This window comes from Hippocampus zosterae, chromosome 21, assembly GCF_025434085.1.
Source record: "Hippocampus zosterae strain Florida chromosome 21, ASM2543408v3, whole genome shotgun sequence".
NCBI classification, from domain to species: Eukaryota; Metazoa; Chordata; class Actinopteri; order Syngnathiformes; family Syngnathidae; genus Hippocampus; species Hippocampus zosterae.
The window spans coordinates 8,756,666-8,771,648 of NC_067471.1; the positions used below are offsets into that span (position 1 = coordinate 8,756,666).

General features: G+C 40.7%; 2 protein-coding genes across 3 annotated transcripts; one reads left to right on the forward strand and one right to left on the reverse strand.

Moving 5' to 3' along the window:
- Positions 1 to 75: 75 nt before the first annotated feature.
- Positions 76 to 1,532, reverse strand: phax (phosphorylated adaptor for RNA export). Its single transcript, XM_052055341.1, has one exon. It carries the CDS (start codon positions 1,530 to 1,532, stop codon positions 345 to 347), a length of 1,188 nt encoding a protein of 395 aa, XP_051911301.1. The 3' UTR covers positions 76 to 344.
- On the forward strand, positions 1,445 to 12,352 carry pmpcb (peptidase, mitochondrial processing subunit beta). 2 transcript variants are annotated; one of them, XM_052055338.1, is made up of 13 exons: positions 1,445 to 1,594; positions 2,799 to 2,936; positions 6,396 to 6,482; positions 6,896 to 7,025; positions 7,133 to 7,331; positions 7,406 to 7,485; positions 7,582 to 7,694; positions 7,866 to 8,009; positions 8,079 to 8,239; positions 8,322 to 8,407; positions 8,494 to 8,582; positions 12,073 to 12,148; positions 12,245 to 12,352. In XM_052055338.1, exons 1-13 carry the CDS (start codon positions 1,571 to 1,573, stop codon positions 12,307 to 12,309), a joined length of 1,392 nt encoding a protein of 463 aa, XP_051911298.1. In that variant the 5' UTR covers positions 1,445 to 1,570; the 3' UTR covers positions 12,310 to 12,352. The 2 variants fall into 2 exon arrangements, with proteins under 2 accessions (XP_051911298.1, XP_051911297.1); XM_052055337.1 differs by lacking the exon at positions 1,445 to 1,594 and adding an exon at positions 2,074 to 2,238.
- Positions 12,353 to 14,983: the final 2,631 nt, after the last annotated feature.

Below are 14,983 nucleotides of genomic sequence, written 5' to 3' on the forward strand. Positions count from 1 at the left end.
GATACAGAAAATTGCATTACAAGTGCTAATGCCATCTCGTGCGCAAACGCCTGCATTACAATGCGTTTTTTTCCCCCAGCCTTTTGCGATATCTCACCCAGTGATCTTTTTCAACAATGTTATCCAACTTTTCTTTATTACATAAATCACAAATTATTCAAACAAACCTGCTCGAAAGGCCGTTGCCCCCCCCAAAAAATGACCCAAACAATGAAACAAGCTTAACATCATGCTAGATTCAGTCAAGATTGGCTGTGTGGTGATTTGCGACTGTTTTATCTTTTTGTCACTATTCATTTTCTATTGCGTTGCAACCCTGTCAATGCTTTGATGTGCTGCAATTTTCAGAAGACCTCCAAGTCTCCCGAGCTGTACACCACGGGCGTCTCCTCCGTACCCACGGCGCGCTCTTCCTCCCGGCCCTCCTCTTCCTCCTTTGCGGCCTCTTCCAGTGACTCCAAAGCCTCGTTGGTATCGCTGGCAAAAGTCTCCCTGGAGACATCGTCGTGTTCCTGCAGGTTGAGAGTGCCGATGGCCTGCTTCATCTTCTTGGCCACCAAGTGCCGCCTCCTCTTTTGGGCCGCCTTTTTGCTCTTCTGATCCTTCTGACTCTCGTCAAAAAAGATCTCTCTTATCTGGGCCCGGGAGATGCCGGGCGTGTTCTTCAAAAGGTTGAGGTACACCCCGCCGGGCGTACGGCGCCGGCTGCCGTCCAAGGTGTAGACGCCGCCCTTTTCCTCCAGCGTGGCCGTCTCGCCGAGCAGTTCTATGGCCTTTCTTGTCCCGACGACCTTCACGACGCGTTCTATCAGGTCTTTTTTGGGCTCTTGCAGCCTGTACACGATCTCATCCACGACTTTATCCTCTGCGTCATCTTCGGTGATCTCATAGCGGCCTTTAACGTCCATCTCGGCTAAAGGACCGAGTCTCTCTTTCGCCGGTCTTTTCCTCTTCGCGTCTCCTCCCGTTCTCTCCTCTGACCCGTGGCCCCTCATGTAGTCATCCAACCGGTCATCCAACATTTTCACCTCCCCTTCATCTTGTTGCCGTTTCTCCATCTGCCTCTCCTTCTCCATGATTTTATGAGCTAGGACGTAGTTGTAGGTCTCCACGTTTCTGTCAGACATGCAAATCTCACCCTCCATGCCAAAGAGGCACAGTTCTGCAGCGACAGCATCCTGGCACTGCTCTTGCACAACAGAGCCCCAAATGTTGTTCACCTTGCGGCCACCGAGCGCGCACGCGTCACGGTTCGACGCCGGCCGGGCAATGGCCGCGGGCGCTTGGCGAACGTTGGATACTTTTTGACGTTTGCGGCGCAAGGAGGTACATTCCTCATCGGACGAATCCGGGTCGCTGTCGCTGGACTCGGCCGGCCTAACGAAGTTTCTATATGCAGTTGCAGGTGGAGAAGCGCGATCGCTCAAGGCTGTACGTTGCAACGGTCGGGCCGGCGGCGCCGCTGTGGCAGTTTTCATCTCAGACTCTGACTCCGAACCAGAAATCTCCCCATCTTCCAGATCGCCGTCCATATCTGAAAGCCACAACAAAGACGAGAGTCGTGAACGACATGCGGCGGCACCTTCGATTTTTGGTAAGCCGAGCACAACTCTAGGAGTTTGTTTCTATTACAGAATTGACGCACACAAATTACCTGCAAATGGTCGATCGCAACTAATACGTACACTTGCGATTCAGATGTGCGCCACTGCGCCAGACTAGCTTAGCCGCTTAACTATTGCGGTAACGTTACCAAAGTTAACATCCTAGCTGGAGGAAAATTGGCGCTATACTAAAGCGTCACTTCCGCCGTCGTTCCTGCAAGTCCCTTTCAAAATACTGTCAAATGTGCCTGAAACTGGAACGTCACTTCTGACACATTTCCAACGACGTCTTGACTATAGCGGAATTTGCTTTTAGAATTTAGTTGAGAACTTATTTAACAAAAAGGCTCAAGAAAAAAAGGCGAACACAAATCCCATGCATTACGTACATGAACGGAGGGGGGTAGGGGATAGATGTTAGCGGATGTGACGTTAACGGAAGGGGGAAGGGGTTTGATGTTGAACGGATGTGGCGTATTCGAAGGCGGGAAAGGGATTCGTTTTTAGCGGATGTGACGCATTACTTCCGGTTTCTTCGCCCGACTGCAATATGGCGGCGTCATGGCGTTTGCTGGCGTCCGTGGGGAACCGTTTCCTCCGAAGATCGTTATTGGAGAACAATTACCTCGACAGAGTAAGGATAATATGTTACCAGACATGTATTTGAACCGAATCATGTTCGATATTTGTATCAACTCATTGCGCCAAGACGACGTTCGTCGATCAGTTGCCGCGTCGCCGAGCTAGCTAACATGTTTAGCACAAACAATTGCAGTAATGTCGTCGAAGTCACATACCTGTCAACGTGTACGTTTTCCTTGTATTTTATACGTTTTTGTATCATTTCAAGTCACGTACGGCGTATTACAACTTTTATACGAAAAAAAAAACAATTTTGAACCGATCTCACAAAGACCATTTTGGCTCAAATCCAGATCGTCTCACCTGCTGGTAGCCAACGACAATGCCGTCGTCGATCGTTAATGTCACCGCAAACCAGCAAAACTAATCAATCGTATATTTTATTTTCATCGCTGCGTACGGTCGATTGATAAAGCATGATGTGCGCATGCGCGGTAAACCGTACGTGTTTAGTTTATAAAGGCAGTCATTAGCCGAGGTTGACAGGTATGAACTCATGTCGTAATTTTATCCATGTGGGCGTTTGAAAATTTAATTGTCATCTTTTGGTAGTTCACTGCTGGACCCCGCCGACTGTTGACTGCGCAGGCCGCTCACCACGTAGCTTTAAATGTCCCGGAAACGAAGGTGACCACTTTGGAAAATGGACTACGTGTGGCTTCTGAGGACTCTGGACTTTCCACATGCACGGTAAGTTTGTAAAACGACCGTGACTCTCACTCATCCGTTAAAAATATGATGCAACCAGTACAGTATTGCGCCAGGGCACCTATTTTGAATTATAGAAACATCACCGCACACCACCATGCAAAAAGGTTTGTTTGTTTGTTTATTGAAAATATAACGTATACAGTAATAATTTGACAGAAAATAAGGTAGATAAAAAAGTAAAAGAAAGAAATCAGTCTTCATCCTACTCCCTTGAACATTACTATGTTGAATGAAGTAAAAAACTTATCTAGTCCTACCCCGTTATATCTACAGATTCATTTTTATGTGTTTATATCAATCAGAAAAGAAAAAGTAATAAGAAGTCTCCATTAAGGCTCATACTTTACCCTTAACCGTGATATTTTCACAACTTTTGCTTTGTATCGGGTTATATACATCCTCACCCTGGCACTCTTGTGTCAATTTTCTCTTGTATTCATAATGGATATTGCAATACCTTTCTCTATGTATCAACTTAGTTGTGATTTATCATTATATTTAATGTTTAGAATTTATCATTTTAACTCTGATTGGTGTAGGTTGTTTGTACAATTTTTTTGAATTTGTTTTTGAACTCGGCAAGCGATTTACTCATTTTTAGGTCCGTTTCGAGATTGTTCCACAGATTAACACCTTTGCTAGATACACTTCTTTGCTTGATGTTTGTTCTTGTTTTGAGTTTTTTGAATAAGTTGGTACCTCTTAATTCATTGTTGCTTTCTCGAATTTCAAAAAACTTCTGAATGTTTTGGCAGAGCAGGTTATTGTGTGCTTTGTACATTAATTGGGCGATTTTAAAGTCAACCAGGTCATAAAATTTCATCGTATTTAATTTAATAAATAGTGGATTTGTGGGTTCCGTATATTTTGACCTATTAATAATTCGAATTGCTTTTTTTTGTAGTTTGAGAAGAGGGAGTGTGTTTGTTTTGCAGGCATTTCCCCATATTTCCACACAGTAGGTCATGTATGGTAATAATAATGAAGTGTATAATGTGTACAAGGATCTCTTATTTAGCACTTCCTTGGTTTTGCAGAGGATCCCTACGGTCTTGGCTATTTTTCTTTTGACGTTATCGATATGTGGTTTCCAACATAGTTTTGAGTCTATTACTAATCCGAGAAACTTGGTTTCATACGCTCTTTCTATTTCAATTGAGTTGACCATAATTTTAGCTTGGTGTTTGATTGGTCTTGTGCCAAAAACAATTGACTTCGATTTTTTCAGGTTAAGTGACAATTTATTTCTGTCGAACCAGTTTTTTAATTTGTTTAATTCGTTTTCTACGGTTGTCAGGAGCTGTTTCAGATTTATTCCAGAACAGTAGAAAGTTGTATCATCAGTATGTATTTAAATAGTTTAGAAAATTGTGGCAGTAGTGATATTGGTATATAATTTGTAAACGGATGTTTTTCTCCACTGTAATAGATTGGAATAACTTTAGCAATTTTCATTTTTGATGGAAAGATACCAGCTTTGAATGACAGGTTGCATATGTGCGTGAAAGGTCGCACTACATATTCTATAATCTGCTTGATAGCTTTAATATTGATTTAAAAATAAAAAGTCAACTGATTATTGTCATAAGTTTTTATAATATTTGATACTTCTTGTTTTACTGCAGTAAGGAACATCGTGGAGGAGTTTTTTTCTACGTATCTATCCACTTGAAACAGGTCTGTTGGATCAGGAATTTGTTTAGCTAGGTTACTGCCGATGTTGACAAAATACTCAGCACAAATAGCAACTGATTTTAATGTTTTTTCCAAAATAGTATATTTGCCTTGGATTATCCAGAGTATTTTGTCAACTTTTTTAGGACTATTTCTGATTACTTGGTTAAGTATTTTCCATATTTCTTGTGTGTTACTTTTATTCTGCTCTAATAGTGCATGATAATGATCTCTTTTACTGGTTGTTATAATCTTTACTAGAATATTTTTATAGGTCTTGTATTTTTTTCTGCTTCTTCAGTTCTCAATTTTAAAAACAACTTGTATGAATTGTTTTTCTTTTTACATGCATTTTCTATGCCTTTCGTTATCCATGGCTTACTTGGGTCTTTATACTTTTTGGAGACTGTAGTTAATGGAAAATGTTTATCATATAAGGAGATTATGGTAGACTGAAATACTTCCAACGCTGTATTTGGGTCTTTGTTTGAGTAGACTTCGGTCCAGTTTTGTTTTTCTAGGTCTTGCTTAAAGGCATCGATGGAACGTTGGGTTCTTAGTCTTATTCATGTTATACGAGTTGTTGATTTAGCTTTTCTATCGAAATATGTCATTAATAATTAAGTGACCACCTGCCTGTTTTAGCAGTTATTGATCATAAAATGGAAAGTGGACTTCTCATGAATGTTATTTATCAATATGTTATCTATTAATGTGGCCGTGTCAACTGTTATTCTGCTAGGTTTCAGGATTACTGGGAAAATGCTGTTGCTGTACATAGTATTTATGAAGTCAGTTGTTTTTTTGTGTCCATTTGGGTTTAATAAGTCAATGTTGAAGTCACCACATATTATTCGTGTTTTCTTATCGTTGTAGTAACTGAGCATATCTGTTAGTTTTTTATAGAATGTGTCAATACATGTTCCCGGTGTCCTATAGATGCAACTTTTGATGATATTTGATTCCTATTTATTGTGTATTACAATAGAAAACCTAATGGAATGTCTAACCATTGAGTTTGTCAATGTCTCGATTTTACTGCATTTAAGTGCTTTGTCTACATTTTTTTGCAACCCCCCCTCCTTCTTAGAAGGTTATGAAATGTTTGCAACTAATAGAGGGAACTATTTCCATTTCAGTTATCTTCATCAAGCCAAGTTTCTGATATGGCAATTATTTTAAAAATAAAGAATACCTGACTAAATTCACAAATTCATAATTTTTGTGAAGTTTTTATAGAGACTTCTACTGTTTAAGTGTATTACCGAAAGTGCATTTTCCAATTTTATATTAGTGTTGAATTGTTCATCGAGGTAATAGTCAGAGTTTGTTACCCATTGTTTGTTGTTGAAGAAGTTATTGTCCGGGTCCAAATTGTTCTCGGGATCGAATGGCTTATAGTCAATATCTTCAAAGGTTTTGGGATGTGAAAAAGGCCACCGCAAAGTATGAATCATGAAATTATGTATAATTGAGTTGAGAAGAATCTTACACATTGAATATTTCAATGTGGATTTTGGGCCCCCCTCCGTGAGTCGTCACCTTACTGTGGCGGAGGGGGTTTGCGTATCCCAACGATGATGTTGTATGACTTGTCAAAAGGTAACTGCATTTGTTGCCGGTGCGAATATATGGACAGAACCAAGTTCTAAAATATTTGTTCTGCATAAGTCACACTTTGCAGGGAAAATTTGCATGCCATCTAGCATCCTGATGACCTCCCATTGCACGAATCACCGCTTAACACAAAGTGTCTGCTTTCAGGTTGGCCTGTGGATTGACGCTGGCAGTCGTTATGAGAACGAGAGAAATAACGGCACGGCTCATTTTTTGGAGCACATGGCATTTAAGGTAAGACAGTATTTTTTCTCAATAGCTTATTAACTATTCACATGGTTTTTCTTTTGGTATCAGATGTTTTTGGGCTGTAGATGTCAGCATTATTGAAAACCCAGTGACGTAACTAAAACTAACTTTGCCATAGTTCCTCAAATAATGAGCAAGGGCGTTTTTTGCTTTCCCCCCCCATCTAATGAGCATGTATAGTAACGTGTTTTCCTCCAACAAAAAAGGACCATGTATAGTAAGTTGTTTTATTTAAAGCTAAAAACACCTCACTATACAATGTTGTTTTTTTAAAGCTAAAAATGCCATACTCGAAAAAATAACCATCTTTAATTTTATTTATTTTGTTATTTTTTGCTGTATGTTTATTTTGTCCGTATGTCAGTAAGTAATGCGTAAATCTCCCTTTTGTGTTACAGGGCACCAGGAAGCGTTCTCAGCTCGACCTGGAGTTAGAAATTGAGAACATGGGCGCACATCTCAATGCATACACATCCCGGGAGCAGACTGTGTACTACGCCAAGGCCTTCTCTAAGGACCTTCCCAGAGGTATGACGGTTGAAAGTGCACTTGGCCGAATGTCGCCATTTGCTTCTATTCATAAGAGGGAGCACGTCACTGACATCAATCTTATCCATGTCATATTTCTGTAAAAGCCGTGGAGATTCTCGCCGACATCATCCAGAACAGCCGATTGGGCGAAGCGGAGATCGAGAGAGAACGTGGCGTCATCCTGCGGGAGATGCAGGAAGTGGAGACCAACTTGCAGGAGGTGGTCTTCGATTACCTCCACGCGACCGCGTACCAGTCCACGGCGCTGGGCAGGACCATCTTGGGCCCCACGGAGAATATCAAGTATGCAAGATCACAGCTTGCACCCAGTCGAGTCGAGCCATTCCCACTGGTGTTAGTCAACGGTACCGTTTCAGGACCATCAATCGAGGCGATCTGGTCGAGTACATCACCAGCCACTACAAAGGTCCTCGAATCGTGCTGGCTGCCGCCGGAGGTGAGAGCTTTGCGCCTTGTGTCTCGCTGGCCCGACCTTAGAGTTTGAGACCTGTTGCCATTCACACACTGCGATGCTTTGAAATGTTCCAACCAGGAGTTTCCCACACTGAGCTCATCGATCTGGCCAAGTACCACTTTGGACAACTTCTGGGCCGCGACGACAGCGACGCCCCGGCTCCGCCCACCTGCCCCTTCACAGGAAGTGAGGTAAAGCACTTAAATTATGACCTCCGACAGGGAAGAACAATTCCATTCAAATTCAAACGGATGCAACTGTAGCCTGTGCCGTGCCTATTTATTGCTGCAAAAATGTCGCGCCCTGCTTCAATACCTCAAAGGTTGTTTCACTTGGTGACGAATTAAACTGTGCCTTTTCAGATTCGCGTGCGCGACGACAAGATGCCGCTGGCCCACATTGCCATCGCCGTGGAGGCGGTCGGATGGTCCCACCCCGACACCATCCCACTGATGGTGGCCAACACACTCATTGGGAACTGGGACCGCTCGTTTGGCGGCGGGGTGGTGAGTATTTTTCAAACATTTCTTCACATCTGAAGCCAATGCCTCATTTGTTTTTGGGGCCTCCCTCAGAATCTGTCAAGCCAGCTGGCTCAGATGGCGTGTCAGGGGAACTTGTGCCACAGCTTCCAGTCCTTCAACACCTGCTACACCGACACAGGTCTGTGGGGACTCTACATGGTGTGTGAGCCCGGCACCATCGACGACATGATGCGCTTCACTCAGAAAGAATGGTGAGAGGAGGTCACACACGCAAAGTTGAGGACAAACAAATGCAATAGTGTTGTGAGACTTTGCTTCTTTTTGTCCTTCCAGGATGTCACTCTGCACCAGCGTCACTGAAGGCGAGGTGGCCCGGGCCAAGAATCTCCTCAGGACCAACATGTTGCTGCATCTCGACGGTAACGAGGCTCGGTGCGAGGAAATGATGAGAGTCCCGAGACATATTGGTGTGTTTTACATGTCTTTTATTTTTTTCTCGTTCCAGGCTCCACCCCGATCTGCGAGGACATCGGCAGACAGATGTTGTGCTACAGTCGCAGGATCCCTTTGCACGAACTTGAGACGCGAATTGATGTGAGTGGATGGAGTCGGAAGAACCAAACTTGAAGTTCATCTTGTAACTAGCATTTGTATTATATTAAAGTGTAATCGAATCTGAATTTATATGCATCCATCATTACCTGCATTACATCATGTCTTTCAGTTGTCGTACCCGTTTTTATTTCTTATGTGTAATAGTCTCTAACTTGTAGATACCTGAAGAGGTCTCTCCTTTCTAGATCAAACTTAAAACTTAAGAGGAAAACTTGGCACATGCAATACGGCTTATTACTGCCTTCAGAGCATCCCACACAATATTTGTTCTTTACTCACCAACCGTTGAACCCGGGAGATTAAAAAAAAGTTCTCAGAAAACTTAAGTTTTGGAATCTGCATTATAAATTATGCAGTTCTCTAAAAAAAGCAATACTCAAGAGATCAGGAAAATCTTAAATGCATTTGCTATTTCTGTCGTTTCCTCAATAATGATTTATTACTCTAGAAATGACTCCGGATAAAAATGTCCTTCATAAATTACATGGTAATCTACTTCATATTTAAATAAATTGATATTGATGAATATAAAAGTTACTGCCGATATCTAACATATTATAGTAAAGAGTTTATTGGATCGGGAATGTTTTATTACTTATAAGTAATATATAAGATATATCTTACATTATATATATCTTATCATTGTAATTTATATATAAGTAATATATATATTACTTGTAATAAGTATTATATAAGATATATATCTTATATATATCTTATAATTATAATATATTTTAAAAGTAATTTAAAATACAAGATTAAAATATTATTTTATACATAACATAATAATAGAACTTATTAATATATTTTATATTTAAGATCTATGAATTTATATTATATTTTATATGTGTTATTTATGTATTATGATTAATTTATAGTAAGTATATATAATATGAAGATATAAGTATATGTATTAAAGTTACTTAAGTAATAATATAAAATAATAAGTAATATAAGTTTGTAATAATATTATTACTTATATTACTTACATTATGTAAGTATATACTTACATAATGTAAGTAATATAAGTAATAATATTATTACACTTACATATACTTTATATAAAATAATTACATATTATATACAAGTAATATACTTAAATAGATATACTAAGTACTTTACAATTTATATAAATATTTGAGTACTTTATAAGTATATGTTCCTTATAAGTAATAATTAATATATATAACATATATGAGAACAGCTAAAGTTAGTAGTATTATCTATTCTTCCAAGTACTTTATATGTTTTTACTTGTGGTGCAACCCTTGACATGATATTCCAAAGTTGGTAGTGATATATTTCAATTTCATTTGAGATAGAAAAAAAAACCTTCCACAATATCACTTTAATTTGTTTAGAAATTATAAGACATGTGTTTATTATGGTTGACGATTGTGGTAACGGTGAAAGAAAAATATGTTTTTGCTTTACATGTCTATCAATGAAGTTATCAATTTCCTCGCAGACTCGGTATTAAGTGAAAATCAATATGTGGAAGCGGTTTCCTCTGAAGCCAAACTCCATTGCTGCCAATAAGGTGGTCCAATAGCCACTAATACACGGTCGGGATGTATATTCTTTTTTAGATCTAGATAAAGAGAGATAATAAGCTTATGATACCATAAGTATCAGAGGCACAGCACATAAATTGTTTGGGCCCAAACAATTCAGATGTATCATCAGCGAAAAGGACGCAACCTTTTACTGCCCTGGAATAAACTAATAAATCGTTTTTATTATCTGTTTCTTGGACTAGTAATAAAACAAATTGATCAAATTACAAACTAATATTTCAGACCCGTGCCAAACCATCCTGGAAGCCACACATAAGTATCCAAAACTATGTTTTTGTCAAACCCAGCTTATTAGAACAAGACCAAAGAAAAATTAAACTTAGGAAAAAAAGATGTGGAGTATCCCGATAGCTTATAACGAAGGATTATTTTAAGGTGTGTTGACGAAGCGCTCTTATAGTAAATATAGTTGAGTAATATCTGACCTACTGTGTACATGTTTTTAAATAAAAACAGGCCTGTAAAACGAACACTCCCTTTCCCCATATGTTATTCTGATTTCGACCTTTTAAAAGAGCTAAATCCAGCAATCAAAATTATTTGTACTTTTTTGGAATTAGAGAGAGCTGGTATCATCTAAGGGGCACTAATCAATACAAACAATCCAGAACAAGAACAAACACAAGATCCGTTGCTTAATGTTTGTAAAATCTTTTGAAGTTAAAATGAGCAAAGATTTGAGGTCCTCCAAAATATAGTAATATATCAAATGTGGTTATTTTATGTACCGGTATCTATCACAAAGAATGGATAGTTAATTCAGATTCAAGTGTGTTTATATTTGAATAACTAAGTCCAAAACAAGCACAGTCGTATAGTTATTCATTCTTATACCAAAAAATGTTTGTTTACAACTATCTGAATTTCAAACCAGAAGGGGAAAAAGAAAGACATTCAATTGTTTTGAATAATGAACATAGCATTCCTTGAATACAATTTGATTCTACACCTTGTTAGTATAGTTACATATTATCATTAGCAAAGACATGAAAAACTACATAAGGGGTAGGACTAGATAAAAGTTATATGCACAAAGGAGTAGGAGGAAGTAGAAAATAACAAAATTGTGTTGTTATTGAATGTACTGTAGAAATTGTGTTTTAACTTAGTTAGTTTGAGCAGTTTGCCCTTTGTTCCGCAGCTTTTGTCCTTCATTCCTTGTTTATGTTAGAATTCGGACAGGAATGCAGCTGTTCTTGTCAACCTGTCTCGTCCAAATTTTCTCGCAATTATCTCTGGAGGCAGCGTGCAAGTGGACAAAGACCAAGTCTCTGTTGTGTGTCGTCGGGTTCTCTTGTCCAATGCTCGGCACCTGCCACCCTCTCATCCGCATCGCTTCCGGGGCCTCCTGAGCGCTGTTGTATATCTTCACTCCTTCAGTCCAGTGGACCCTCAGGTTCCAATCCCCGATGGACACACTAAGAAAATTCTAAAGGAGAAGGGAATTAGGAGCCAAAATGGTCCCGTGTCACCTTTTAGACGGCAAATTGAATATGCTGGACTTGTTTGGCGATTCTGTCCATTTATTTCTCCGAGTCCGCTCTGTAGATTAGCCTGCAATGCCGACACCCAGGCAGGTTGATTGTCGAAGTCGCGAGCTAATGCTATGTTAGCAGTAGCCGCTAGCGCCGATTCCCCTTCACCTTCATTGTGCGTGTTTTCAGTCAGTTTCTCGCTCTTCTTCTTCTCTGCCTGGAAAGGGAAAGGAAAAGCTTTGTTCATATCCATCTTAAAACAACGGAGGCAGCGATCCGAACACATGACGTCGATTTTTTGCTCATACAGCCGGGAGCTCCTTGCGTTTGCTGCTTACCCTCTCGCTGTCATACCAGAACTCCTCTCGAAGTTCAGTTTGATCATTTTTTAAACTAAAAACAACTCTCTTTCAACAGGCCATCGATGCCGCCACCATCAAGGACGTGTGTGCCAAACATATCTTCGACAAAGCGCCTGCCATCGCAGCCATTGGTGAGTTTGCTTCTGTTCAGGAAGAATGCAGCTGTGGGATTTGGAATCGCCCCAAGTGAAAATTTGTATTCTATTTGTGATTGTTGCCTTGGACAGGTCCTATTGAGCAGCTTCCTGACTACAACCAGATCCGCAGCAGAATGTTCTGGATGAGGAGCTAAGTAGAAACACTCTCTGTTTTCAAATCCCCTTGTCCTTGCAAGATCACGGGGGCGTGCGAGAGGCTCCACCAGCTGTCTTCGGGCCCGAAGACACGGGGGCGTGCTCGAGCCTCCCCCAGCTGACTCTTGCCAGGAGAAGCAGATGAGAAAATGGATGGGAGGGTGGACGAAGAACACCCACACTGGAGGGAAGAGACCACGAGGGCACGACCAACTGGTGTGAGCGCAAAGGTGTGGGGGTCAAATCCAGCTCCAGCCTCACAGTCAGTTGTATTATACATTTGTTGTGTTGTTCTGTAAATATAAAGCATTCTAATAATAATTATTCTAATTGACTCTGTTGTCATGTCGTTCTTTACAGCCCATAATGCCTTGGTCGTTTTTGTCGCGCTAAAAAGGCCTTACTATACATGGTCGTTTTTTGGGGGCTAAAACGGCCTTACTATACATGGTCGTTTTTGTCGCGCTAAAATCACCTTACTATACATGGTCATTTTTTGGGGCTAAAAAGGCCTTACTATACATGGTCGTTTTTGTCGCGCTAAAATCGCCTTACTATACATGGTCGTTTTTGTCGTGCTAAAAAGGCCTTACTATACATGGCCGTTTTTGTCGTGCTAAAAAGGCCTTACTATACATGGTCGTTTTTGTCGCGCTAAAACGCCTTACTATACATGGTCGTTTTTGGGGGCTAAAACGCCTTACTATACATGGCCGTTTTTGTCGTGCTAAAAAGGCCTTACTATACATGGTCGTTTTTGTCGCGCTAAAACGCCTTACTATACATGGCCGTTTTTGTCGTGCTAAAAAGGCCTTACTATACATGGTCGTTTTTGTCGCGCTAAAATCGCCTTACTATACATGGTCGTTTTTTGGGGGCTAAAACGGCCTTACTATACATGGCCGTTTTTGTCGTGCTAAAAAGGCCTTACTATACATGGTCGTTTTTGTCGCGCTAAAATCGCCTTACTATACATGGCCGTTTTTGGGGGCTAAAAAGGCCTTACTATACATGGTCGTTTTTGTCGCGCTAAAATCGCCTTACTATACATGGTCGTTTTTTGGGGCTAAAAACGCCTTACTATACATGGTCGTTTTTGGGGGCTAAAAACGCCTTACTATACATGGTCGTTTTTGTCGTGCTAAAAAGGCCTTACTATACATGGTCGTTTTTGGGGGCTAAAACGCCTTACTACACATGGTCGTTTTTTGGGGCTAAAAAGGCCTTACTATACATGGTCGTTTTTGGGGGCTAAAAAGGCCTTACTATACATGGTCGTTTTTGGGGGCTAAAAAGGCCTTACTATACATGGTCGTTTTTGTCGCGCTAAAATCGCCTTACTATACATGGCCGTTTTTGGGGGCTAAAATGCCTTACTATACATGGCCGTTTTTTGGGGGCTAAAACACCTTACTATACATGGCCGTTTTTTGGGGGCTAAAACACCTTACTATACATGGCCGTTTTTTTCGGGCTAAAAAGGGCTTACTATACATGGTCGTTTTTTCGGGCTAAAACGCCTTACTATACATGGTCGTTTTTTGGGGCTAAAAAGGCCTTACTATACATGGTCGTTTTTTGGGGCTAAAAAGGCCTTACTATACATGGCCGTTTTTGGGGGCTAAAACGGCCTTACTATACATGGCCGTTTTTTGGGGGCTAAAACGCCTTACTATACATGGTCGTTTTTGGGGGCTAAAACGCCTTACTATACATGGCCGTTTTTTGGGGCTAAAAAGGCCTTACTATACATGGCCGTTTTTGGGGGCTAAAACGGCCTTACTATACATGGCCGTTTTTTGGGGGCTAAAACGCCTTACTATACATGGCCGTTTTTTGGGGGCTAAAAAGGCCTTGCTATACATGGTCGTTTTTGGGGCTAAAATCGCCTTACTATACATGGTCGTTTTTGTCGTGCTAAAAAGGCCTTACTATACATGGTCGTTTTTGTCGCGCTAAAACGCCTTACTATACATGGTCGTTTTTTGGGGCTAAAAAGGCCTTACTATACATGGTCGTTTTTGGGGGCTAAAAAGGCCTTACTATACATGGTCGTTTTTGTCGCGCCAAAATCGCCTTACTATACATGGTCGTTTTGGGGGGCTAAAAAGGCCTTACTATACATGGTCGTTTTTTGGGGCTAAAAAGGCCTTACTATACATGGTCGTTTTTGTCGCGCTAAAATCGCCTTACTATACATGGTCGTTTTTTGGGGGCTAAAACGCCTTACTATACATGGTCGTTTTTGTCGCGCTAAAATCGCCTTACTATACATGGTCGTTTTGGGGGGCTAAAATGCCTTACTATACATGGCCGTTTTTTGGGGGCTAAAACACCTTACTATACATGGTCGTTTTTTGGGGCTAAAATCGCCTTACTATACATGGCCGTTTTTGTCGTGCTAAAAAGGCCTTACTATACATGGTCGTTTTTTGGGGGCTAAAACGCCTTACTATACATGGTCGTTTTTGGGGGCTAAAACGCCTTACTACACATGGCCGTTTTTTGGGGCTAAAACGGCCTTACTATACATGGCCGTTTTTGGGGGCTAAAACGGCCTTACTATACATGGCCGTTTTTTGGGGGCTAAAACGGCCTTACTATACATGGTCGTTTTTGTCGCGCTAAAATCGCCTTACTATACATGGTCGTTTTTGGGGGCTAAAACGCCTT